We start from the raw sequence: 26980 nt of genomic DNA, 5'->3' as shown, positions 1-26980 counted from the left end.
AAAGATTGGGTTCCATCCCACTGCGTGGTACCTCGGGCAAGTTTCTTCTACTATAGCCACGGGCCAAGCAAAGTCTTGTGAGTGGATTTGGTAGACGGAAACTGAAAGAAGCCCATCGTATGTATATATATATAAATGTGTTTGTGTCTGTGTGTCTGTGTTTGTCCCCACAACATTGTTTGATAACCGATGCCGGCATGTTTACATCCCCGTACCATAGCAATTTGGCAAAACAGACCGATAGAATAAGTACTAGGCTTACAAAGAATAAGTCCTGGGGTCGATTTGCTCAACTAAAGGCGGTGCTCCAGCATGGCCACAGTCAAATGACTGAAACAAGAAAAAGAATATATAGGTATGTGCATATACTCTAATTCCTTGACTATCATGGGTGTTACGTTCCAAAACCTTCCACAGAAATAATTAGAATCTAAAAAGGTATAAATACCTGTCGGTCACAGAAACCCTGTGATATACGGAGGAGTCTGTGTTAGAAATTTATCTGTATTAACCAGAAAGATCCACAATGTACTGAGTGCGCGACAGGAGAACCGCCATATGGCAAAGGTTTACTCTATGTGTATATATATATATACAACATGTGACCTCATGAGCACCGCCAGCAATTTTTTTTCCTCTGTCTTCCCTTCACGGGATCTTTCCTTCTCCTTTGTTTCCGACGAAGAGCTCCGCTCAAAACGTTAAACTCTCCTTCTTCCCTTCTTTCCTGAGCGTCCAATAATACTTTATTTGTTCCACGTCCTCACGTTGTTGTGGGTTTTTTGTGTTTTCTTGTTTGGATTAACTTTATATATATATATATATATATATATTTATATATATATATGCATATGTGTATATGCATATATTTATATATATATATATATATACATATACCTACATATGTATATGTGTGTGTATATATATATGTATGTATATAGCTATATAGATATATGTGTGTATTTGTTTATATATATATATGTGTGTGTGTGTGTGTGTGTGTGTATGTATCTCTCTTCTCTCTCTCTCTCTCTCACTCTATATATATATATATATAATATATATATATGTATATGTATGTATTTTTATGTATATATATATATATGCATACATATATGTGTATATATATATATATACTTATACATATATATATATATACACACACACACATATATATACACACACACACATATATATACACACACACATATACATACATACATACATGTACACTAGAGACACACACACACATATTCCTCTTACATATATCCATATCCTTTCTTTGTCATCTTCCCTTGGTGGTTGTCACTCTCTCTCTCTCTCTCTCTCTCTCTCTCTCTCTCTCTCTAAAACCAGACTAGCGACTGAATAAACCTGTCTGTGCATCTGTGTCTTCCTATGTGGGCTGTGGGTGTGTGTGTGTGTGGAGGGAGATGTGTGTGTGTGTGTGTGTGTGGTGGGGAGAAGGTGTTGTATATGCACATAAGTGTGTGTATGTAAGAGTGTGTGTGCGTGAAGGGTTTATGTGTATGTAAGAGGATGTGTGCGTGTCTCTGTCATTGCATGTGTGTATGTCAGTCTGTGTGTGTGCGTGTGTGTGTGTGTGCGCGTGTGTGTGTGTGCCGGTGGGTTGGGGTGTGTGTGGGGGGAGTAGGGGTTGGTGTGGGTGTGGGTACCACAATATCTTTCTGTCTCTGCAGACACACAGACAGACATGAAGGTTGAACTAACAACATTGTCTCTTTGTCTCCATGTCAGTCTGTCCGGCTGCCTGCCTTTCTGTCTGTTCGTCTGGTTGGCTGGCTGGCTGGCTTGCCGGCTGGTTGGCTGACTGACTGGCTGTCACTATCTACTCATCTATCTATCTATCTATCTATCTATCTATCATATGTGTGCAGGGTATGGATGTGTGTGCCTATATTGGTGTATGTGAGTATATATATATATATATATGCATATATGGGTACGGGACGTCACCAACTGTGTAAACAACATGAAGTATGAAAACAAACGAGTTAAATACGCAAACAACGAGAGAAACAAATGGAAAACAGGACAAGTAACATAAAGAATGACCCTTCATCAGTTGTTGGCTGTCTGTCTGCTCCTCATTTCGAGCATTCAATGATAATATGAGTCTTCAAAGACAGTTGCTCCTACAAATGCCAAAGTAAGATTTTGGATTTATGAAGGGTCAAAGTTGGGAACAGAAACAGGACAGTGGAGACATACAGGGAAACCGAACGAAAACAAACATGGGGGGTCGTTAGACCAGAACAAGAGGAAAATAGTGAATGCTGGGAGAAATATTTTCTTTGCAAAGAGAAAAGATCGAAGAGAGAGACAGAAGACGTTTAGTCCTTAGAAAGTTGTGCAGAAAAAGAAAGATGGTTACGTGAGGAAAAGAAAGATGGACGATGGTCCCTGGCAGTTGATGGAGTCTATTTTCTGCACACTTTCAGCATTTATTGTACCTGTGCATCTTCCACATACAAAAGTTATTTTCCCTGTTTACCTTCCTCTGATATTCCCACACCTCTTATGTGTCCATACCTTACACCAGGTACATCTTACGGAGTTTCTACCAACACTTTTTCTACAGATCAAGCAGGGTCATCTACCTGGTGGGATTTGCATTTTGTCTGCCCTCCTATTTACTAAGGCTTTGGTTTTTGCCCGGTTAAATTGAAGGCTCTTCAATTCTAGACCTTGCTTCTACACTTGGACCCTTTGATTCCATACCTTGTTTCCTGGGTCCTTTGAGCCTAGACTTTGCTTCCACACCTGGGCCCTTCAATTATAGACCTGGCTTCCACACCTGCAACTTCTTTTCTAGTTCTGGTATCTTTTATCTTTTACTTGTTTCAGTTATTAGAGTGCAGCCATGCTGGAGCGATGCCTCGAAGAATTTTTAGTCTAATGTATTGACCCCAGTGCTTTTTTAAGGCCTGGTATTTATTCTATCGATCTTTTGCCAAACTGCTAAGTTATACACACACATTTGTGTGTGTCTGTGTATATATGTGTGTGTGTGTGTGTATATATATATATATATCTATATATATATATATATGTATGTATATATATTTATTTATATATATATATATATGTATGACTATATGTATATATATATATATTATATATATATATATATATATATATCATCATCATCATCATCATCATCGTTTAGCGTCCGTTTTCCATGCTAGCATGGGTTGGACGGTTCTACTGGGGTCGGTGAAGCCAGAAGGCTTCATTAGGCCCAGTCAAATCTGGCAGTGTTTCTATGGCTGGATGCCCTTCCTAACGCCAACCACTCCGAGAGCGTAGTGGGTGCTTTTTACGTGCCACCCGCACAGGTGCCAGACAGAGCTGGCAAACGGCCATGAACAGATGGTGCTTTTTATGTGCCACCGGCACGAGGGCCAGGCGAGGCTGGCAATGGACACGAAACGGGGCGGTGCTGGCAACTGTCGCGAAACGGAAGGTTCTCTTATATATATTATATATATATATATATATATATATATATATATATATATATATATATATATATAATATATATATATATATATATATATATATATATATAATATATATATATATTCATTATGTGCAACAAAAGCAGTATTAATTTAAAATACCACTCTGTGTATCTGCCAATATCTTGGAGTTCATAAATAGGGTGTATCTCAGGTGGTAATGAGATAGTTTGTTCTTCCTCTTGATAGATACTACAAGTTGGTGAAGTATGCATAATTTCTCATAGAGAGAGTTAGCAACTGTAAGTTCAAGGTGAGTAAGGGGAGGGGGCCCCGTTAACGATACTCCATTTGTTGGTGTTGGAGTTTTTCCAATGGTCATGGAATCTTCAGATGAAACAGGACAGGACAGGCAGAATTTTCCCTATCCCTGCAGCTGAAGGAGTGCTTATGCTATGTATAACTTGTCTTGAAGTTATTGATCATCATTCTCACGTAGTGTCTTGTAATGCTATCAGATTGTGTGAGGGTGACTATAAATCACAGCCCTTGAGAGACAGGATCGTCCCAGTGGACAATTGGTGGGGTTCAGCAGTTACATGTTGGGGTATGGGTTGAAGGTTGTGTAGGTGTGTGCTTGGATCTATTTTAACATGGGATGTTAGAAGTGATGACATCTAAGCAGGAGTAACTGCTGCTACTTTGACATGAAAAGCTAAAATAACTATGGTAGTTGTCCAGAGATAATATCTCTTGTGAACGTATGTGTTTAATAGCACAAATATATCAGTAGCAGATGGAAATTGTGCAACAGTATTGGTGGCATTGCTAAGAACATATTTCTGCTTTTGCTTTTTTGGGTTTGTCAGTAGCAAGTTTCCATCGGCAACTGCATTCTAAGACAAAATCCAACTTCAATGATAAAGAAAAACAGTAAAAAAATTACGCGTGTTGCAGTTAACTGGCCAATTGACAGTGTATGCGAGAGAAACAGTATTAGATTAAAATTGTCATCTATGTATTATACTTAATGTAAATACATCATGGAAAGCTATTTCGGAATCAATTAAAAAAGTGTTCCACCCGCTGAGGGATAATTAGCATTTAATATGCACAGGATTGAAATTCAAGCTACTATTAGTTTCATGCGTGAAAATACAATAATCTGTTAAGCTTGTACAGCATGTTGAGTGTTTCCAAGCTATCTTCCGGATCTCAAAAGTACAACATGGCTGGACTTGTTTGAAAAAAGAATGAGAAAGGATGCTGGTCTTTGAGAAAACAGAAGAAAGGATGAGAGATAGGGAAAAGAAAAAAGTCCCCCGGGCAATAACAGAGGAATTCAAGACAGGATGCCCCTGGGAGCTCCTCTATGCTGATGACCTTACTCTAATTGCTGAGTCACTATCAGAACTGGAGGAGAAGTTTCAGGTGTGGAAGCAAGGGTTAGAATCGAAGGGCCTTAGAGTCAACCTAGATAAAACCAAAGTCCTAATAAGTAGGAAGGCAGGCAAACTACAAATCCCTTCAGGTAGATGGCCCTGCTCGATCTGTAGAAAAGGTAAAGGTAGAAACTCTATAAGATGTACCCAGTATAAGCTATGGACACATAAGAGGTGCAGCAATATCAAAGGAAGGCTAACTGGAAAGATAGTTTTTGTATGTGGCAGATGCTCAGGAGCAATAAAAACTAGAAGTAGTTGATAGCTTCCATTACCTAGGTGACCAAGTCAGTAGTGGGGGTGGGTACTCTGAAAGTGTGGCTGCTAGAATAAGAATAGCCTGGGCAAAGTTGAAAGAGCTCCTACCTCTGCTAGTGACAAAGGGCCTCTCGCTCAGGGTAAAAGGTTGACTGTATGACGCATGTGTACGAACAGCTATGTTACATGGCAGTGAAACATGGGCCGTGACTTCTGAGGACATGTGTAAGCTTGCAGGGAATGAAGCCAGTATGCTCTGCTGGATGTGTAATGTCAGTGTGCATACTCGCCAGAGTGTAAGTGCCTTGATAGAAAAGTTGGACCTAAGAAGCATCAGATGTGGTGTGGAAGAAAATACTGCGCTGGTATGGTCATGTGGTGAGAATGGATGAGGACAGTTGTGTGAAAAAGTGTCACACCCTAGAGGTTGAGGGAGCCTGTGGAAGGGGTAGACCCAAGAAGACCTGGCATGAGGTGGTGAAGCACGACCTTCAAACATTAGGCCTGACCGAGGTAATGACTAGTGACCGAGACCTTTGGAAATATGCTGTGCATGAGAAGACCCAGCAAGCCAAGTGAGACCATAACCAAAGGCCTATACCAGAGGTGTAACCAGCTCACTTATGCATACCGTTCCTTAATTGGAAACTAAACTCTACTTGTAAAGACCTGTTGAGGCAAGTGAAATTGAAATCAAATTCGATGACAGCACTGCATGACTAGCATCTGTGCTAGTGGAGCGCTAAGAACACAATCTGAGTGTGATCATTGCCAGGGTCATTGACTGGCTCCTGTGCCAGTGGAATGGAAAAAGCACCATTTGAGTATGGCTGTTGCCAGTACTGCCAGACTGGCCCTCGTGCCAGTGACATGTAAAAGCACCCACTGCACTCTCGGAGTGGTTGGCGTTAGGAAGGGCATCCAGCTGTAGAAACTCTGCCAGATCAAGATTGGAGCCTGGTGCAGCCATCTGGTTAGCCAGTTCTCAGTCACATGTCCAACCCATGCTAGCATGGAAAGCGAACGTTAAACAATGATGATGATGATGATTTTATATATATATATATGTATGTATATATGTACATATATACGAGGTGCAGCAAAATGTATGTTTAATAAAATTGAAATGAATTAAAGAACGAAAAATGTGTTTTTATTTACAAAATGAACACGTAAGGCCATTTTGTTCCAATTCGTTTTCAGTTGCCAACAGGAATTGGGTGGGCGAGCATTGCATTTTCATTGTGGAAGCGTTTATCAAGACGGAAACTAAAAGAAGCCCGTCTTTTATATGTGTGTGTGTGTGTGTGTGTGCATCCACGCTTGTGTTTGTTCTCCACTACCGCTTAACGACAGGTGATGCTGTGTTTACGTCCCCGTAACCTAGCAGTTCGGCAAAAGAGACTGAGAGAATGATTTCTAGGCTTTAAAACAATAACAAAAAAATGTACTGGGCGTCGATTCCTTCGACCAAATTTATTGAAAGGTGTGCCCCAGCATGGCCGCAGTCTAATTACTGAAACAAGTAAAAGAATGAAAGACTATATATAAAGAGAAAGAGAAGGAAAAAGGGCGAGAGAGAGATAGAAACGGAGGAAGTGTGCGTATGTGTGCGCGCGCGTGTGCTTCCCGTCATCTCTCATTTCTGACGTTCTGCCTTTACGTGACATTTAAGGAAGCAGGTGATTACCTCCCTTTACAGATTCCTTCCATAACCCTTTTGTCTGTATTTTGTGTCCATTCCATGTTTAGTTCAATGCTCTATATTGCCATGAATACGGGGAGGGATTCGTCTGGGGGTACAGACATTCTTTTGGGACAAGACTTTTTAGTTTTCTCCTATAATTTTAAAACAATCGCTCCATGACCCCCCCAAAAAACTGCGATAAATTAACGAGTATCGGTTTTCAAGGGAGGTTAACCAAGAATCTTCCGCGGTTCGGTATAACGAGTTACTTCCTTTAGATCTGTGCCGCGGACACACAGCACCAGCCTTTATGTGGTCATTAGAGATGCTAGAACTAGCAGCAAGTCTCCACAAAAATGCTAATCACACAAGAGGAAGGACACATTACGTTATATGATATTTATACACCAGAAGGGAGTTTTCATGGCTGGAATTAATTTTCCTCAGCTATATCGTATCTTATGGAGCAAATAATTGATCAAATATGTTACTAATATGTTCATACCGTCGCATAGATTGCTATCTCATACGGTACATTGGAATGTGTCTTGCCAATTTTGAGAGGACGGTAGTGAGTCATTCGAGGGATATTTTACTGTTGTTTCTAGCCTGTCATTTGACGCCGAGAAACAATCAGCTTCAAGAATTGTTCGATTTACTTCCCATCTCATTTACACACACACACACACACACAGATATACACACACACTCACACATCCCACGTGGGACACTCTCCTTCAATTATGTTCACGTTACAGAATTTTTGCTGTTTTCGATCAGCTCCAGTGCATCGGTCACTATTCTACTCTTTTAACTTCGTCGACAATTGCTTTCTTTAATGCTTCTCTTTGTTCTAAGCGGCACTTGGGCCTTCCTCCGACGACTCAAACGATCGCTTTGAAGATGAAGCGGCACAAATTCCATGGGAGGTAACTCTTCGTATATAAGCCATAAGTTTTTGGTTACTTCCCTTTAAAATCTCTAAACCGTAAATTTTATCTGATATAACTGTTAATGTAATGTTATGAAGAGATCCAGGGACGTTTATTACGGAAGAATGTACTGTCTACAATTTCTTCTTCTGTGTTTGTTGTACATTTAACAGAATTAAATCTAGAATTCTATATTATAGTTATGAACACGAGACGGTGATAAAAGGTTAAAGGGAGATAACTATTCCTTAGCTTCGACTCGTTTAAATATAAATTGGTTTTGGGTTCAATTTCTGTACGAGGTAGCTTGGGCAAGTTTCTTTTATTATTGCCCTGGGCCTACCAACGCCTGTGAACGGAGTTGGTGGACAGGAATTATATGTCAGCTCATACATATGTATGTGTGCGTGTGTGTCCTAGCCGAGAGATCCGCAACCGGTATGCCTCGTGACATTGGTGTGGTACGAGGCGATGCTAAGTGTGCCGCAAGTGAAAAATGAAAAAGGTTGTGGTGCACTGTCCAAGAGTTTGTGTCTGTCCTGTACCACCGCTTGACTGGCGGTCTTGTATTTACGGTCACGACAACCAAGCGGTTCGGTATTATATTAAGATAGAATAAATAACAGAATTAAAATTAAATTTGGGGGTCGATTTGTTCGACTGAACCCTTGAAAGCAGGGCCCCAGCTTGGCCGTAGTGCAATGACTGAAATATGTAAAAGGTAAGTGATTGAGATAGAGGGAGGGTGGGAGAGAGAGAGGAGGAGGAGAATGAGAGGGATAGAGAGACAGAAGAAGTGAGGAAAGAGGGAGGGGGGAGAGAGAGAGAGAGAGAGAGAGGAGGAGGAGAATGAGAGGGATGGAGAGACTGAAGAAGTGAGGAAAGAGGGGGGTGGAGAGAGAGAGAGAGAGGAGGAGAATGAGAGGGATGGAGACAGGAAAGAGGGAGAGAGAGGGAGGGCGGGAGAGAGAGAGATGCGTGTCCGAAATGCGTCCAGCTGGATTTCGCGGTGAAGATACCCTGTATGAAATCCTCTGAGAAGTCTTCAAAGCTTCAGTCCTGTTAAAAGAAGAAACTTGTCCAAAGCGCCGATCTCTCACTTCCATCGGGCTCCGCCGCGTCACGAACTGCTTAAAAGCACAATTCTTGCTGGATTCTTGTTTTTAATGAATTACAAAGCCTGCCTGAATTACCTCCCTTAGACTATTATGCTTCGGAATCTGAAATAATATTCGAAGAAATTAATTTCTACACATTTAAATCTATGATCAAATGTGCTCCAGCCATGCCACTCAAACTTATTGCCAAACATTAGTATATATACGACTAAATTATCTCCCATGTACCTATAGTAGAGTGGAATTTGTTGGAGATTTGGCAGCTAATTCTAGCTTTGAGTCTGAAACAACATTCGAAAGTCTCTATTCATTTCTAGACAAATAGATCTATGATCGAATGTGCTCCAGCCATGCCACTCCAACTTATTGCCAAACATTAGTATATTTACGACTACATTATCTACCATGTATTTATAGCAGAGTGTAATTTATTGGAGATTTGGCTGCTATTTCTAGCAGACAAAACGATCTCCTTGTTGGTTCCTCTTCATTTCCTTAACTTTTATTACTTTCTCTGCGAAGTTGGCAGCAGAATCGTTCCGGAGTCGGAAGAAATAATTCGATGGCATTTCGTCGGTTTTCCCATTCCGAGTAATTAAATGCTGCCAGGACTGACTTCGCCTTTTGTCTTGAAGAGGATCGGTAAAGTAAATACCAGCTGAATCCTGGGGGTCAATGTTAAAATCGACTTAATCCGCTCCACCGAACTCTTGGCCTTGGGCCAAACTTTAAAACCATCACTGCTACTACTACTACTACTACTACTAATGCTGCTGCTGCTGCTACTACTACTACAACTACTACTACTACTGCCACTACAACGCCTGCTGCTGCTACTACTATTACTACTACTGATATAATTACTACTGCCTCTGTCACTGCTACTACTATTTCTACTGCTATGACTACTACTACAGCTTCTACTTCTACTACTACTACGACTGCTACTACTACTTCTACTACTACTGCTACTACTACGACTACTACTGCTACTATTACTACTGCTGCTGCCACTACTACTACTGTAACTACTACTGCTACTACTACTACTACTATTTCTACTACTACTACGACTACTACTGCTACTACTACGACTACTACTACTACTACTACCACTACTATTTCTACTGCTACTACTACTCCTGCTGCTGCTACTACTAAGCCAGTGAGTTGGTAGAATTGTTAGCCTGTCAGGCAAAACACTGCCAAGTCTTTTATCTGTCTTTATGTTTTGAGTTCAAATCCCATTGCGGTTGACCGTGTCTTCCATCATTTCAGTGTTGATGAAGGACCAGTTGAGTACCAGAGATAATGTAATCAAGATGTCCCCTTCGCCAAACTTTCAGGCCCCTTCTGCCTACAGTAGAAAGAATTAAAGAGTGGCTGTGGGGTAAGTAGCTTGTTTACCAACCACACAGTTCTGGGTTCAGTCCCACTGCGTGACACCTTGGGCAAGTGTCTTCTACTATAGCGTCAGGCCGACCAAAGCCTTGTGAGGGGATTTGGTAGACGGAAATTGAAAGAAGCCCATCGTATATATATATATATATATATATGTGTGCGTGTGTTTGTGTTTGTTCCCCACCATCACTTGACAACTGATGCTGATGTGTTTACGTCCTCGTAAAATAGCAGTTCGGCAAAAGAGACCAATAGAATAAGTTCTAGGCTTACGAAGAATAAGTCCTGGGGTCGATTTGCTCAACTAAAGGCGGTGCTCCAGCATGGCCACACTCAAATGACTGAAACAAGTAAAAGACCAAGATGGTGAGATGGCAGAGTCATTCGAGCATCGGCCAAAAATGCTTAGCAGCCTTTTATTCCGGATCTTTACACTCTGAGCTCAAATCTGAAAAGTGTCAACTTTGAACCTGCACCCTTTGGGGCCAATAAAACAATTATATTTCAGTACCAGGGTTGATGAAAGCAAATAAACTTTTTCCCCAAAATTGCTGGCATTGTGCCAAAATTTGAAACAATTCTTATCAAGAAGAACATTTTTTGTTTCTGTATTGGCAAGACACCAAATCCCTTGTAAGTTTTAACTGTTTCTTAACAAGTCTCCCGTGAACTTAATTTTTGTTTTGTTGCTAAAGTGACCAGGATCTGAAGGAACTGGTCAACCCTGCTTCTGTTTTAGTCTCTCAGGACAGAATTTGTTCATCTTCTTTCTTCAATTTGCACAAAGTAGATGTAGGGGTTTTTTAATCAAAGCTGGACCTCTTCCTGTCGAGAGTCCCAGATGAACCTACCTCACGGCAAGAGGTGCAAATGAGAGTAGCTATATCAAGCTCCATGCTTCACCAAGTGCGACATATTAGAGGAGGCTCTTAGTAATAACAGTGTAGCACAAAACGGTGGTGCACCAGCATGGCCACAGCTCTGAGCTGAAACTAGAGAAAAAAATAAAATAAAATTTCACTATTTTTTAAAGACAAAATAAAACATAGCCTTGCAAAAACTGGCTAAAGACCCCATAGATGTCAATCAAAGCAATGGCTACAACAACAACAAAAATAAAAAGGGGAGGGTCCTGCAGTTGTCTCTTATTACTCCCATTGTGAACACAACATGTTGCTGCACGGTACCTTGTGGTATTTGTTCCAAATCTTTACATTTCCCAATTGAAATCCCACCAAACTCTCCTTTGTCTTTCATCTTTTCAGTGATGGAAAAATAAAGTACCAGTTATGAACTGGGGGTCAATGTAATTCACCGAAACTTTTACTAAAATTTAAGGTGTTGTGCTTAATTTAGGACTGATTAGAAACAATCATTAAAGATGGGTCACATAATCGGTAGAGCATCAGACAAAATGGTTTGTGGTTACAGTTTTCCTTTTTATATTATGAGTTCAAATCTTGATAAAGTCAACTCCCAACCTTCTTTAGACATGGTATACCTCTGCGAGCAGGCAGAAATGTTAGCACACCGGGCGAAATGCTTAGCGGTATTTCGTCTGCTGCTACGTTCTGAGTTGAAATTCCGCCGAGGTCAACTCTGCCTTTCATCCTTTTGGGATTGATTAAATAAGTACCAGTTATGCACAGGGGTCGATATAATTGACTTAATCCATTTCTGTCCTTGTTTGTCCCCTGTGTGTTTAGCCCCTTGTGTGTAGTAAAGAAATAAGTGTACCTCGGAAAACACTATTTAGTATGTTCATTTTTTTGACACAGCACTATATAGCTGGAAGGAGATTTGACTGCTGATTCTTGCATGTCAAACAACCACGTTTATCTTCTCTGTTTTGGCTTCAGTGGGAACCAGTCATGTATTAATGGTCAGTCTGTAACTGTTATATCTATGTTCTAGTGGTCCCTGTGTCCCCCAGCCAGGCCTGTCCAATATTCACAAAGGAGCAAACCCGTTTTATTCTGTCCTCATCCAGTCCCCGTGCATTGGTCATGCATGGAGTCAGGTCAAACAGCCATTGCTGCAACTGAGCCCATCAGGACAATTGTCCTGCTGACTTCCTTTGGCCAAGAGGGAAAGGACAAAAACAAAATTATACAAAAAATTATATAGGCGCAGGAGTGGCTGTGTGGTAAGCAGCTTGTCTACCAACCGCATGGTTCCGGGTTCAGTCCCACTGCGTGGCACCTTGGGTAAGTGTCTTCTACTATAGCCTCAGGCCGACCAAAGCCTTGTGAGTGGATTTGGTAGACGGAAACTGAAAGAAGCCCGTCTTATATATGTGTATATATATATGTGTATGCGTGTGTGTGTTTGTGTGTCTGTGTTTGTCCCCTAGCATTGCTTGACAACCGATGCTGGTGTGTTTACGTCCCCGTCACTTAGCGGTTCGGCAAAAGAGACCGATAGAATAAGTACTGGGTCCGTCCTCGAAAGAATAAGTCCCGGGTTCGAGTTGCTCGATTAAAAGTGGTGCTCCAGCATGGCCACAGTCAAATGACTGAAACAAGTAAAAGAGTAAAAGAGTAATGGAGATGTCAGGAAAAGATATCAGAATAAAACTTGCCTCACCAGAGGATTTTTCAAGTTCTATTTCATAAGGAAGGTGATGGAGATAGGGTGAGGATAAGGAGAGACTGATTTATGTTGTCCTTGTTTGTCCCCTCTATGTTTAGCCCCTTGTGGGTAATAAAGAAATAGGATAAGGAGAAGCCACTTTATGTTAAATCTGTTGAAAGGTGATGCAAGTACAAGATTGCTCTCAGTATGAAGATGAGGGCTGGAGAATGCGGTTAGGATGGGAAGACATTCTTGGCAATTAGGATAATCCAGGATCTGTGCAATTCTCAAACTGCTCCCCACCTCCCAATTGACAGCAGGCAGTGAAGATGGAGGCGTTCACAGTGGTGGGGAGGTATGTTTGCTGGGCCATCTGCATTGTAGAAAGAAAGAGAATTCTGTAAACTTGGTGGAAATCTTATTGGCAAGAGACCAAAATACAGAGTCTTGCAGTTCTTTATGTTCTCATTTCAAATCTGACTGAGATAAAACTTTGTCTTTCATTCTTGTAGAATCAATAAAGTACCAGTTACACACTGGGGTCAATCATATTAATTAATCACCTCTTTTCAAAAACTGCTAAATTATTATTATTATTGTTGTTGTTGTTCTTCCAAACACCAACTTAATGACTAAAGTTAATTATTTCACTAAATCTCTGCAAATCCTGGGCTATTTTCAAAATTAGGGCATAGTTAAATGCATAGTTGGGGCCATGGATTGGCATTCATAAAGGGTTCAAATAAAATTCTTAACATTGTACAGTCACCGGAAGTAACTTGCACAGACACCGGAAATACATCTGCCACCATCAGAGAAAACAAAGCAACTACCCCCAGCGACTTGCCTGACCTTTCATTGGACAAAAGCTACCTACCTGCCATTCTATTGGACACTGGCTAAACATCACTGCTGATATTTTTGTATAAATAGACATCATAAATCGCTGTAAAGGCAGTTGGCTTTTTGGCACTCGACGGATGTAAATCCCTCTCGCCTGCCACATCGCCACTCACGCCGCCTCGAACCTTTGTACTGCTATTTCACGCCTGAAATAAATCGCTGTATAAACTTACACCTCTTGTCTGCTCGTCATTTCAACTACTGCTTTCGTCTGTCCAGTTTTGTTGATTACGACCACAGTCCTTTTCAGGGCTAATTCAAGTCTGGTCTAATCATACCCGCTACAACGTTATATGTTCTGGATGTCTTCATTTTGAGTTCAAATCCCACCAAGGTGAACATTGCTTCTCACTCTCTTCTTACCAAATTTCTGTGGAATACGCAGCCGCCTTTGTTTCAATTAATTTCGAAAATAATGAAGAATTTATTAAAATAACTTTACCATTATTAAAGCTGATGATTGGAACCTAATTAACACAAAATTTTGATGAAAGGTTTTAATTTAAATTATTTGAACCCTTTTGTTCCCATATTTCTACTGAAGGCTTAATTTGGACCACCTTAAGAAAGGAAGATTGTGTCCTAAAACCAGGGGCAATCTTGGGGTAAATTGGTAGCAAAAGGTTCAAATTACTTGAAAATAAGAACTTGATATCAGGGAACCAAGGGAAGTTTCAGGTTGATATGAAAAGGGTTAATCCTCTCGGGATTAACAGCTATATTAAAAGTCCAAGGTAGTGGATTACTGGACTTATCAGAGATGTTTTTCAAACAACTTCCAGGAGTGGCTGTGTGGTAAGTAGCTTGCTAACCAATCACATGGTTCCGGGTTCAGTCCCACTGCGTGGCATCTTGGGCAAGTGTCTTCTGCTATAGCCCCAGGCCGACCAATGCCTTGTGAGTGGATTTGATGGACAGAAACTGAAAGAAGCCCGTTGTATATATGTATGTATGTGTATATATATATATATATATATATATATGTGTGTGTGTGTGTGAGTGTCTATGTTTGTGTGTCTGTGTTTGTCCCCCTAGCATTACTTGACAACTGATGCTAGTGTGTTTGCGTCCCCGTCACTTAACGGTTCGGCAAAAGAGACCGATAGAATAAGTACTGGGCTTACAAAGAATAAGTCCCGGGGTCAATTTGCTCAACTAAAGTCAGTGTTCCAGCATGGCCGCAGTCAAATGATTGAAACAAGTAAAAGAGTAAAAGAGAGAGTATGCAAGTGCTACCAGTCAAAAACTCTGCATACCGGAAGCCAGCAAGTGTATAGGGTCATCAGGAGAGAATGTGCGCCGTTTTGGGGCCTATCTCTCGACGGCATCAATGCGCACCGGCCCCCACTCACTGATATGAGGCCCCGCTTGCTAGATCAACTGGTTGTTAAATATATGGTTGTCAATATTTCTCTAGCCATCGTTCATCGTCTCTTTTTAACCAAATCCAGTGGTGAGCCTTTTCCACTGGAGTTTGGATATCGGTCATGGTGGTATTGACTTTACGATAAGTTAGGCCTAACGATAGCAACAGAGATGTCTTGTGGTACCAGTTGAAGCTCTTTGTATTTTCAGTGGAAATCCTATTTTGTATCATAAAAACAAAGATTTCGGGACCTGGCTTAAGGTTTACAGCCCTCCACAGTTTGACAGGACATCCATCAAGATCCATGGCTACAGATTTTATATGGAGTGGGATAAACTCTCAAACAGAGCGATAAAGGAATCCAACATGGAGACAATGTGTTTCATTAAAAATATTTCGAGGAATGGTGAAGATAATTGCAGACATCGAAAGTGGAAATATTTTAGAAGGAAATAAAGAGGAAGAGAAATAAAAAGAAAAACAACAAGATAGATGTGTTAAATCTTTTATTAGTCATATCTGTGTGCCTTGTGAAGTATATCCTTTCCACAGATGGCCACCTCACCAATTCATACAACATGCCGGCGTTTGCTGAGGTCGGTGGAGCGTGTTCGAGCCGGCTGTGGTGCATACTGTGTGACCGGTTGAGTTTGTAGTTGTTATTGTTGTTGCTATTGACGTTGCTGCTGCCGCTGCCGCCGCCGCCGCCGCTGCTGCCGCCGCTGCAGCTGCTGTTGACGTTGTTGTTGCTGTTGTTGTTGTTGCTGTTGCTGTACTGGAGACAAACACCTTCTTGTTGTGTTTCTTTTTATGTCGTTCCATCGTGTCTCTGCGAGCAAACTTCTGCAGGCAGATGTTGCACGGGTAAGGCTTCTCTCGGGTGTGGGTAATGGAATGTTTCCGGAGTTTGTCTCGTACAGGAAACTGTTTGGCACAGATGTCACATGCGTACGGTTTCTCTCCGAAGTGGCATCGGAGGTGCACCCGCAGTGTGCTTTTCTGCGAAAACGGTTTCAAACACACATGACACTTGTACGGCTTCTCGCCGGTGTGGATTCGGCGGTGGATCTGCATTTTGTCCTTTTGCGCAAACTGTTTTGGGCAGAGGTCGCAGTGGAACGGTTTCTCGCCCGTGTGCGTTCGTTTATGCACCTGCAGAGTATCGCGGCGTGCAAACTTCTGCGTACAAAAGCTGCACTGGAAAGGTTTCTCACCGGTGTGCGACCGACTGTGAATGACCAGGTAATGCCTCTGGGCAAACTGTTTCAAGCACGTCTCGCACTGAAAAGTCTTTTTATTCGTGGGTTGAGACAGGTTTTTGGCCTTATTATCAAGACCGTTCCTGTTTTTACTAATTTGATTAACATTGAGATTAATTGCTGCTGCAACTGGGCCCGCTTCTGTCGTTATGGTTGTCATTGCTGCCGATGTTGGTCTTGCTGCTGCTGCTGCCGCGGCCGCTACTGCTACTGTTGTTGTTGTTGTTATTATAGGTGGAGGTGGAGGTGGTCGTGGCGTGGTCGGGGTTGGCGGATTCACTTTTATGCTTGGGTCTGGATTACTGCGCACCAGTTTGAAATCGGTATGGCTGGCTGGAGTGGTCTTAAAGTTACACTGGTCAACACATTTGTTGTCCGGTTGTTGGTCAGCCAAGTATTTGTGTTGTTCGAAGATGCTGCTGTAGGACACGCTGTCAATGGTCTTCAGCTCACAGTTTGCGGAACCAAACAAAGAACAACTCTGCTCTGATAATTCATTTTTCTCATTCATTTTCTGTTCTTTGAAAATCCTAATTACAAATATGGAAATTAAATTTTCCAAAACAATTAAAAGAGAAAAAAAATTTAAGAAATTTTTCTCCAATTTATTAAAATTTTTGAAGTTCTCACTATCAAAAATGGTAAAATCTTTATTGAAATATAACTGGAACCCTATTTCGGATTCTTAGAGATAAGCTACTGGTGCTGTGTTGTATCCTTAAACAAGACTTTCAGCTTTCCCTGTAAGTAACTTCAAGTTAAATTTTGATTTTATTTCTATATTATTTATAATAACACATTTTCACATGGGTCATGGCAACTGGTTCCCATGTTGTGATTTACAGAAATGAAAAGTCATCTCATCTCCTGATAAATTTACCAGGAATCATAACGAAACGATGAAGACCGGTACCTTCCTGTATGACTTCCGAGTTCCGATTCTTATCTTTCCCTGTCTCTTCAACAACTTTCAGCAATTCTGTCAAACAACAGAGAGAACTTGAGCAGACATTCGTCTAGAATGTTCTCAGAATTACCAAACAGAATCAAAATACTTTTCCAGATTTTAGCTCTCCTTTCACAAAGTCCAGCCACATCTAAAATAAGGGGAACCTTTTGTTGTTGTTGTCGTTGTTGTTGGTTTTGTGGTTGTCGTTGTTCTTGTTGTTGCAGTTCTTTTGCATTTTAAGAAGTGCGATGAGGAAGAAATCCTTCACATCTGTAACGATTACTGCAAATAATCTGAATATAAAAGTTCGTTATGATAAATTAGAGCAAAGTAAGAAGGTAACGAGGTATGGAATAACAAGGGGCTGTTGTGGCCAAAACCAGGTCCTACAGACATGGCCCCAGAGTGTTTTTTGTCCAGATATTCTGACTACGGCAATCTTTCTGGAATAGAAACAAATACATTACATTAAAACGGGAATACATATATACAGCAAACACACACACACACACACACACACTTAGAAGCTGGGCCAAAAGTCACGCACCAAAACATTTGACAATAAAAATAAAATTATTAACCATCTTACAAACAATAACTCTGAGCACCTTTTCAAACTCCACCCGTGGGCATGTTTACAAAGTCAGAAAACAGCACAGCTCCCATGACTTTTGGAAACATTTTTTCACGCTGAGAGTTGCTGAAGCATGGAACAAACTGCCATCATCAGTTGTTAGTTGTCAGAGCACTGCATCCTTCAAAACTTCCATGCTTTCTGAGATTTGCCAACACTACACCTGATTTTCTCCCCTCCATACACACACAAGCATGTATCTGACTCATACACTGTTCACTTTCCAGACATTTGTACATTACTGCATATACTTTATATGCACTTTCGACAAGTTGTGGTGCACCTGAGCACTGTATACAATACTTTCATTATTATTATTATTACTATATTATTATTATTATTATTATTATTATTATTATTATTATGTTGTTGTTGTTGCTGTTGTTATTATTATCATCATCACCAAGGTGGCAAGCTGACAGAATCGTTAGCATACTTGGCAGTATTTCGTCCATCATATTCTGAGTTCAAATTCCACTGAGGGTAACTTTGCCTTTCATCCTCTCGGGGTTGATAAGTTAGGTACTAGTTGCATACTAGAGTTGATCCAACCAACTACCCCCACCTCCCCACAAATTTCAGACCTTGTTCCTAGAGTAGAAAAGATTATTATTATTATTATTATTATTATTATTATTATTATTATTATTATTCATGTCACTACGGGGGAAATATTGTCTACAGTTTTAGTAATTTGACTGTGGCCATGCTGGGACACCTCCCTGAATAACATTTAGTCAAATAAATCGAACTCTGTTCTTCTTCTTTTAAGCCTCGTGCTTATTCTATCAGTTTTTTGTGCTAAACCGCCAGGTTACGGGGGATGCAAACAAACCAAGACCGGTTGTCAAGCGGTGGTGGGACACACAGAGACACACATGATAGCCTTTCGCTTTCCTTCTACCAAATCCCCTCATAAGGCCTTGGTCGGTTTGATCCTTAAAATCGTTTCGTTCCATGTATCGAAGGCCAAGTATCACCATCATCGTCGTAATCAATAACAACTGACAATAGAAAATTATGGCAGCGCCCTCTTCTTTCTACATCTTTCCCCTGCCCTGACACAGCCTCTGGGCAGATATACGCATTTTTATTTGAACCAAAGATGTACGAATGTTTGGTGTGTTCAACCAGACATTTGTCGAAAATGTGTTTCGTAAGAATCAGCCAAATAAAATCAAGGGTAGTAATTCTTTACACAACGAGTTATCTCCCCTCCTACATGTCGTGCATTTTTAAAGCCAGCCACATTTCAGCTCTCTGAAATGTTTACATCGTGGAATGGGAATTGTTTTTAAGTATCGTTGTTGTGGAGTTTATACCAACGGTTCCCAACCTCGGCCCTCAAGCATCCTTCTGACGACCCTCGGTGGTCTTCCCACTATAAATATATTCAATTTTTCTTTAATTGACTTGCGTCCTTTTTTTTTTTTGTGTGTGTGGACCCCTAAAAAAACCCCCCAGGTTTTGGGTCTGACCCTTATATTAAAAAAGGTTGAGAATCACTGCTCTATTTAGTGGTAGTGCCGTGGCTATACGGTGGTATTGTTTATATACGGTGGTAGCAAGGGCCGGCTCAAGGTAGCGGCAACTCGGGCAGTCACCGGGAACCCCACGTATTTATCAGTTTTTCTCCTTATGATAGCTTTTAAAAAAAATATACTTGTAAAGGCGCCGAAGCACAGCTTGCCGGGGTTGCCAGCAACCCTAGGGCCGACCCTAGTGGTAGCTATAGAGTGGTATCGTAGTGCTTTTATAGTGGTATAGTAGTGGCTACAGAGTGCTATTTTGTTAGCTGTATAGTGTTATTGGGGTTGGTGTAGATGCCGCTGAATAATGAAAGTCTATAATGGGAGTCTCTCGTCGTCCCAAAAAGACGGCTCTGCAATTTTTTGCTGAACGACCCCTTGCACGCATGATTTGTTAACAGGGATCAGAGGTTTGTGCGCCCATTAGTTCATTCCTTTCATCGAATCGACATTGTTTGTACAGGTGCTCAGTGCAGCGCACATCAGATGCTGAAATAATCGCAAGGCAGCGTCAGAGATGAAGTGTCTTGCTCAAGAACGCAACGCAGCACCCGGTCCAGGGTTTGAAACCCCGATCACGCGATCGTGAGTACAACTTCCTTACCCTAGGTTGCAGCTATATGTACGAATAAATAACTCTCTTTTACTTGTTTCAGTCATTTGACTGCGGTCATGCTGGAGCACCGCCTTTAGTCGAGCAAATCGATCCCAGGACATATTCTTTGTAAGCCTAGTACTTATTCTATCGGTCTCTTTTGGACCACTAAGTTATGGGGACGTAAACACACCAGCATTGGTTGTCAAGCGACGTTGGGGAGAGGAGGGTACAAACACAGACACACACACACAAACACACATATACGGCGAGCTTCTTTCAGTTTCCGTCTACCAAATCCACTCACAAGGCTTTGGTCAGCCCGATGCTATATTAGAAGACACTTGCCCAAGGTGCTGCGCAGTGGGACTGAACCCGGAACCATGTGGTTTGTAAGCAAGCTTCTTACCACAGCCACTCCTGCACCTATGAAAGCCAAGTTTTATGTTATGAAAACGTATGACAAAAGGACAAACTAAAAGATTGAAAAGAAGCGTGGACAAACTTCTGAAAATGTCTGGAGGGGGTTGAAACGGTATTGTAGAAGCTAAGGAATGGTATTCTAATGCTTGTATAGCTAGAGTGTAGCAGGTGCTCAGATCTCATTTATTTAAGGACCCTCCTGCCTAGGGACAGGTGTACGGGAAAGGTCCAGTGTCCCAGGTACCATCACATTCATTTCACTGTGAAGCTTCCCTAACTCATTATTTACGTTATTTACATTTGACGGATATTTGTCCTCATCTTGTTTGCTGTTAACACAACGTTTCGGCTGATATACCCTCCAGCCTTCATCAGGTGTCTTGGGGAAATTTCGAACCTGGGTTCTCATTCCTAAGGTATTTTTCAATGTTGTTGTTATTATTATTATTATTATTATTATTATTATTATTGAGTGAGAGAGCAGTGCATGCCATCAAAGTGACACTGGGGTAAAATATACAAAGCCCAGTATACTCATCATGACTACCCGTCTGATATGGTTACACTAGGCACATGCATCACAACCTTATGTGCGCAACATGGGAATCTCATATCAAGATAAACAATGTATGACCTTGCAGGTGGGGCCCAGTTAGAATTTTCTTCTGGTCAAGTAACCCATCCCGCTCAAGAGGTCCCTGAATAAGGGTTGTTTAAGGATGTTGAACGAAACACCCATGTTTCCAGAGGTGAATTATTCAAACCCCCAAAGAATCCCTATTATTATTATTATTATTATTATTATTATTATTATTATTATTATTCAGGTCACTGCCTGGAACTGAACTCAGAATTTTGGGGTGAGTAGCCCACACTCTTAACCACTATGCCATACAACAACATCGAAAATTACCTTAGTAATGAGAACCCAGGTTCGAAATTTCCCCAAGACACGTGATGAAGGATGGAGCGTATATCAGCCGAAATGTTAGTGGTAACAACAAACAAGATGAGGACAAATATTTGTCAAATGTAAATAATGTAAATAGCGTAAATAATTCCTCATTTCTTAAATATAGAATTGTATTCCGTAGCTCAGTAGGAACAAATTGTTGTTGTTGTTGTTGTTGCTGTTTAGCCCAAGTCAGCATTGATTCAGCAGATCTATGATCAAAGGAGGTTGTAGGCATGATGATGATGATGATGATGATGGCTTTCATTCAGAGAGATAACATTGAATCTGATCTCTATCTCTCTCTTTTTCTATCTCTCAGAATGTGTGTGTGTGAGGGAGAGAGAATATGCATATTGGTACAGGCGTGGCTGTGTGGTAGGAAGCTGGCTTCTCAACCACATGGCTCCAAGTTCAGTCCCACTGCATGGCACCTTGGGCAAGTGTCTTCTACTATATCCTCAGGCCGGCCAAAGCCTTCTGAGTGGATTTGGTAGACGGAAACTGAAAGAAACCCATCGTATATATATATATATATATATATATATATATATATGTGTGTGTGTGTGTATGTGTGTGTGTATATATGTATGTATGTATGTATGTATGTATGTATGTATGTATGTGTATGTGTGAAGTCCTGGGGTCGATTTTTTCGACTAAAGGCGGTGCTCCAGTATGGCTACTGTCAAATGACTGAAACAAGTAGAAGGGTATATGAACAACATTGCAATTGACCCAGCTCATTTGCATAAAATCAGTGGGTCAACAACCTGGCATAAATAAACCTTGGGGTTAATAGAGTAATAAGAACACACACACACACACACACACACACACAACATCGCAGATAATAAATAATTTCTCAGCTACACGATGATGATGATGATGATGATAAATAAGAAAAACACGTGAATAGAAACACAGCTTCTACTGCTGCTGAGAAGAAAGGTCTTTTCTCCGACAGTGAAGGGGAGATTGTATGAGGCTTGTGTTAGAACTGTAATGCTGCATGGTAGTGAGACATGGGCCTTGAATGGAGAAGACTGGAAAGAAATGGAGAGAGCATGCTCTGTTGAACGTGCAATTTAGTCATGCATGAACGACAGTGCGAATGTGCATTGAGGAAAGCCAGGCGCAAGAGGAATCGGATGTAGCGAACAACAGAGGAGATGTGATGCGTATGGATGGGGATGCCCACTAGATGTGGATGGAGCTTGCAGAAGATGGAGACACAGGATGACATGAGATGAAGGAGTGAACGCTGATCTAAGGACCTTGAACCTCATGGGAAACTTGACAAAGGACAGGAATTACTAGCAAAAGCACCCACTACACTCATGGAGTGGTTGGCATCAGGAAGGGCATCCAGCTGTAGAAACACTGCCAGATCAGACTGGAGCCTGGTGCAGACTCCTGGCTTCCCGGACCCCAGTCGAACTGTCCAACCCATGCTAGCATGGAAAACAGACATTAAATGATGATGATGATGAAGATGATGATGATGTAGTTCTTGAGACAACCCGTCTATCTTGGCAAAACTGGTTCTGGAAGCACAATGCAGGTGAATGCATGCATGTATGTATGTGTGTGTGTATATATATATACAGGCACAAACAAACAACAGAGCTTTTCACCCAATAAGCCCCGTAATAGCAAGAAACCTGTAGTTCTGGCCCTGTCTCTCATGCTTCTAGCATAAAGACACCTACCTCTCTACTGTGGCCCCACCCAATGGAATGGATGGAAGATCTTTATATTGAATGCTGCACGGCAACATCAGTAGTGCTGGTGCCACAAAAAGACACCCAGGACATACTGTAAAGGGGTTGGCATTAGAAAGGGTATCCAGCCATAAAACCCCATGCCAGAGCAGATAAAGGAACTCAGACGTTTCAGATCCAGTTGAACTGACCAACCTAGAACACAGACATTAAAAGATGATGCTGATGATGATAATGATTATATATATATATATATATATATATATATATATATATATATATATATATATATATCATACATATATATATATATATATATTATATATATATCATGATGATGATGATGATATATATATATATATATATATGGTCAGAACGACCTTCGAACTTTAGGCCTCACCAAGGAAATGACTAGTGACCGAGACCTTTGGAAATATGCTGTGCGTGAGAAGACCCAGCAAGCCAAATGAAACCATAATCTCATGGCCTATGCCAGGGGCGTAACCAGCCCACTTATGCGTACCTTTTCTTTCTTTGGACACTAAAACTCTGCTTGCGAAGACCTGTTGAGGCAAGTGAAATCAATCAAAGGCAAAATCAAAATCAAATTCGATGACTGGCGCCCGTGCTAGCAGGGTGCAAAGAGCACCATATGAGCGTGATCATTGACAGAGTGGCTAACTGGCTTCCGTGCCAGTGGCACGTAAAAGGGCACCATTCGAGTGATGTCGTTGCCAGTACTGCCTGTAACTCTTGTTAGCAGATGAGACATGTGTAGTGTTATATATGAGGGAATGCTGAAAAGTCCCTGGCTTTAAGGGGCCAAGGAAAACTGAAGGATTACAGCAATGAGTGTGTGAATGTGAGAGGGGAACATGCTGAATAAAATCATTAAAGGATCCTCCTGTATTTTCTTTTACCCAAAACCAGGAACCTTTCAGCAGCCCCTCGTGTGTGTGTGTGTGTGTGTGTGTGTGTGTAAATAATAGTAACTTTTTTAGGACTATTCAAGGTAAATTGATCAGAAAGTGTGACAAATTCTTCTGGAATGGACCAGAAGCCTTCCTGGGAGAGTTACTTTGTCTTCTAATTAATGTCTTGCTTTAATCTTGGTTCTTCCCATTTCAGACATTATCACTACCTGTAATAACATATCATCACACACACACACACACACACACAAACACACACATACATACACAGTGGAGGCACATGGCCTGGTGGTTAGAAAAGTGGACTTGTGGTTGAGGGATCGCAGGCTCAAATTTCAAACCAGGTGATGTGTATATTTATGAGTGAAACACCTAAGCTCCACGCGGCTCCGGCAGAAGGTAATGGCGAAACTTCTGCGGACTCTTTCACCACAACTTTCTCTCACTCTTTCCTCCTGCATTTTGCAGCTCACCTGCGACAGACTGGCGTCCCGTCCAGGTGGGGAACCTATACACCAAGGAAACCAGGAAACCGGCCCTTATAAGCCAGGCGTGGCTCGAGAAGGAACAAACAACAACAGCAACACGTACAGAAAACAAATGGTAGAGACGGAAAATGGAATCTACTAGAAACTTTATTGCTCACAACAATTGTTTTGACGCATCTTGCATTGATCCCTTGTGGACGGGATGTTGCACAACTAGTTGTGGTGCATCCCTCAGTGCAGAAATCCTTGTCAGGTGATGTGTTATAAGGGGTATCCCCGTTTAACCCTTTTGTTACCAACGCAGCTGAAACCAACTCTGGCTCTGAGTAAAAAATGTCTTGTTTTCCTAAGTTTTGAATAAAAATCTTCCACCAAACCTTAGTCACAATTTATGTTCCTAACACTAGCTTAATGATAATTAAATTATTTTACTAAATTCTTTGTTATATTTTAAATTAATTGAAAGAAACACAGAGCATCTCAACAGAAATACGGTAACGAAAGGGTTAAAATATATAATAGAGAAACAATTCTTAACCCTTTTGATACCAACCTGGCTGAAACAGATTCTGGCTCTGAGTACAAATGTCTTGTTTTCATAAGTTTTGAATTAAAATCTTCCTCGAAACCTTAGTCACAATTTATGTTCCTAACACTAGCTTAATGATAACTAAGTTATTTTACTAAAATCTTTGTCATATTTAAAATTAATTGAAAGAAAAACAGAGCATCTCAACAGAAATATGGTAACAAAAGGGTTAATAAGCCCTGTTTTGCTAGGTTTTAATACAGCATGCTGTTAGTGACAATATGACAGTAAGTAGGAATGTTGAGGGACGGATTCCATTATGACTTTAGACAAAAACAGGGACTAATTGAGAAAAAACAAAATGAAAAATTTTTTAAAAAACCTACAACAAAGTAAAACATTATTTACATTAGTACCCACATATAGTTACTTCTGTACCCACACTAGCTGTTCTGTGTACAAACACACTCTCATCCATATGCTGAGTTTAACTCAGCACACACACAGACGTATATGTATGTATGTATGTATATATATATGTGTGTGTATGTATGTATGTGTGTGTGCGTATGTGTGTGCATGTGTTTGCCCACCACCACTTGACAGCTGGTGTTGGTGTGTTTACATCTACGAAATCTAGCAGTTCAGCAAAAGCGACTGATAGAATAAGTACCAGGTTTTAAAAAAAATAGGTACTAAGGTTGATTAATTTGACTAAAAATTCTTCAAGGTGATGCCCCAGCATGGCCACATGCAAATGACTAAAATAAGTAAAAGATATATTATCATCATCATTTAACGTCTATTGTCCATGCTGGCATGGGTTGGACGGTTTGACCAGGGCTGGTAAGCTGAGGGGTTGCACTAGACTCCAGTCTGATTTGGCATGGTTTCTACACCTGGGTGCCTTTCCTGACACCAACCATTCCAAGAGCGTAATGGGTGCTTTTATGTACCACTGGCACAGGTGCCAGTTGTGTGACACCAGTATCTGCCACAACTAAGATTTCACTTGACTTGAAGGGTCTTCCTTCTCAAGCACAACATGTTGCTAAGGGTTTCAGCCATTTGTCATTGCATCCGTGAGGCCCAACACTAGAAAGATGCTTTTTGCATGCCACTGGCACAGGTGCCACTTATGTGACACTGGCATATGCTGAGACCCCCTTTGGTCATGACTGACCATGGGATTGCACCTACAAAGTTAATCTCCTAGGCACACGTCCAGGCAAGGTTGTTTCATGGAAGACCAGCAGTCGCCCATGCATACCATGCTTCCCCTCTCCACACCATTGATGTTATCCAAGGGAAAGGCAAAGGGCCCTTACAGCTTGGCACCTGTGACATCACAACTCATTTCTACAGCTGAGTGAACTGGAGCAACATGAAATGAAGTGTCTTGCTCAAGAACTCAACATGCAGCCTGTTCCCAGATTCGAACTTACAACCTCACTATCGTTAGCTCAGTGCTCTAACCACTGAGCCATGCGCCTTCACTGGCACACACACACACACACACACACACACACACACACACACATCAAATGTACTCGATTGATAACTTTTACATCATTACTCAGAATTTCAACAGAATCTCATTTTCTCAGACAAGTTTTCTTTTTCTTTTTTGCAGCCCATCCCTCATTTGCTGGGTCCAATGAAATAACGAAATAAAGAATCAGGAAAACCCTAACCGTGATGGGAAGGACATCCGGCTGCAGAGACTGAACTGAAAGGAGAAATAGAAGCAGCAGCAGCTCCTGATAACAAAGAGGCCATTTGTGATGATGACCTCTCCAACCC

General features: G+C 41.2%; 1 protein-coding gene across 2 annotated transcripts in view; it reads right to left on the bottom strand.

Moving 5' to 3' along the window:
- Positions 1–15652: 15652 nt before the first annotated feature.
- LOC115218848 (zinc finger protein 358) overlaps positions 15653–26980 on the bottom strand; it is a 27323-nt gene continuing 15995 nt past the window's right edge. For both annotated transcript variants that reach the window (XM_029788795.2, XM_029788796.2), the window contains exon 2: positions 15653–17814. In XM_029788795.2, coding sequence (XP_029644655.1) covers positions 15725–16933 — 1209 coding nt within the window. In that variant the 5' untranslated portion in view covers positions 16934–17814 and the 3' untranslated portion in view covers positions 15653–15724. The remainder of the gene's footprint in view (positions 17815–26980) is intronic.

Source organism: Octopus sinensis, linkage group LG14, assembly GCF_006345805.1.
Source record: "Octopus sinensis linkage group LG14, ASM634580v1, whole genome shotgun sequence".
NCBI lineage: Eukaryota > Metazoa > Mollusca > Cephalopoda > Octopoda > Octopodidae > Octopus > Octopus sinensis.
Note: the sequence above shows the minus strand (reverse complement) of the source record. Positions and strands in the feature narration are given on the sequence as shown.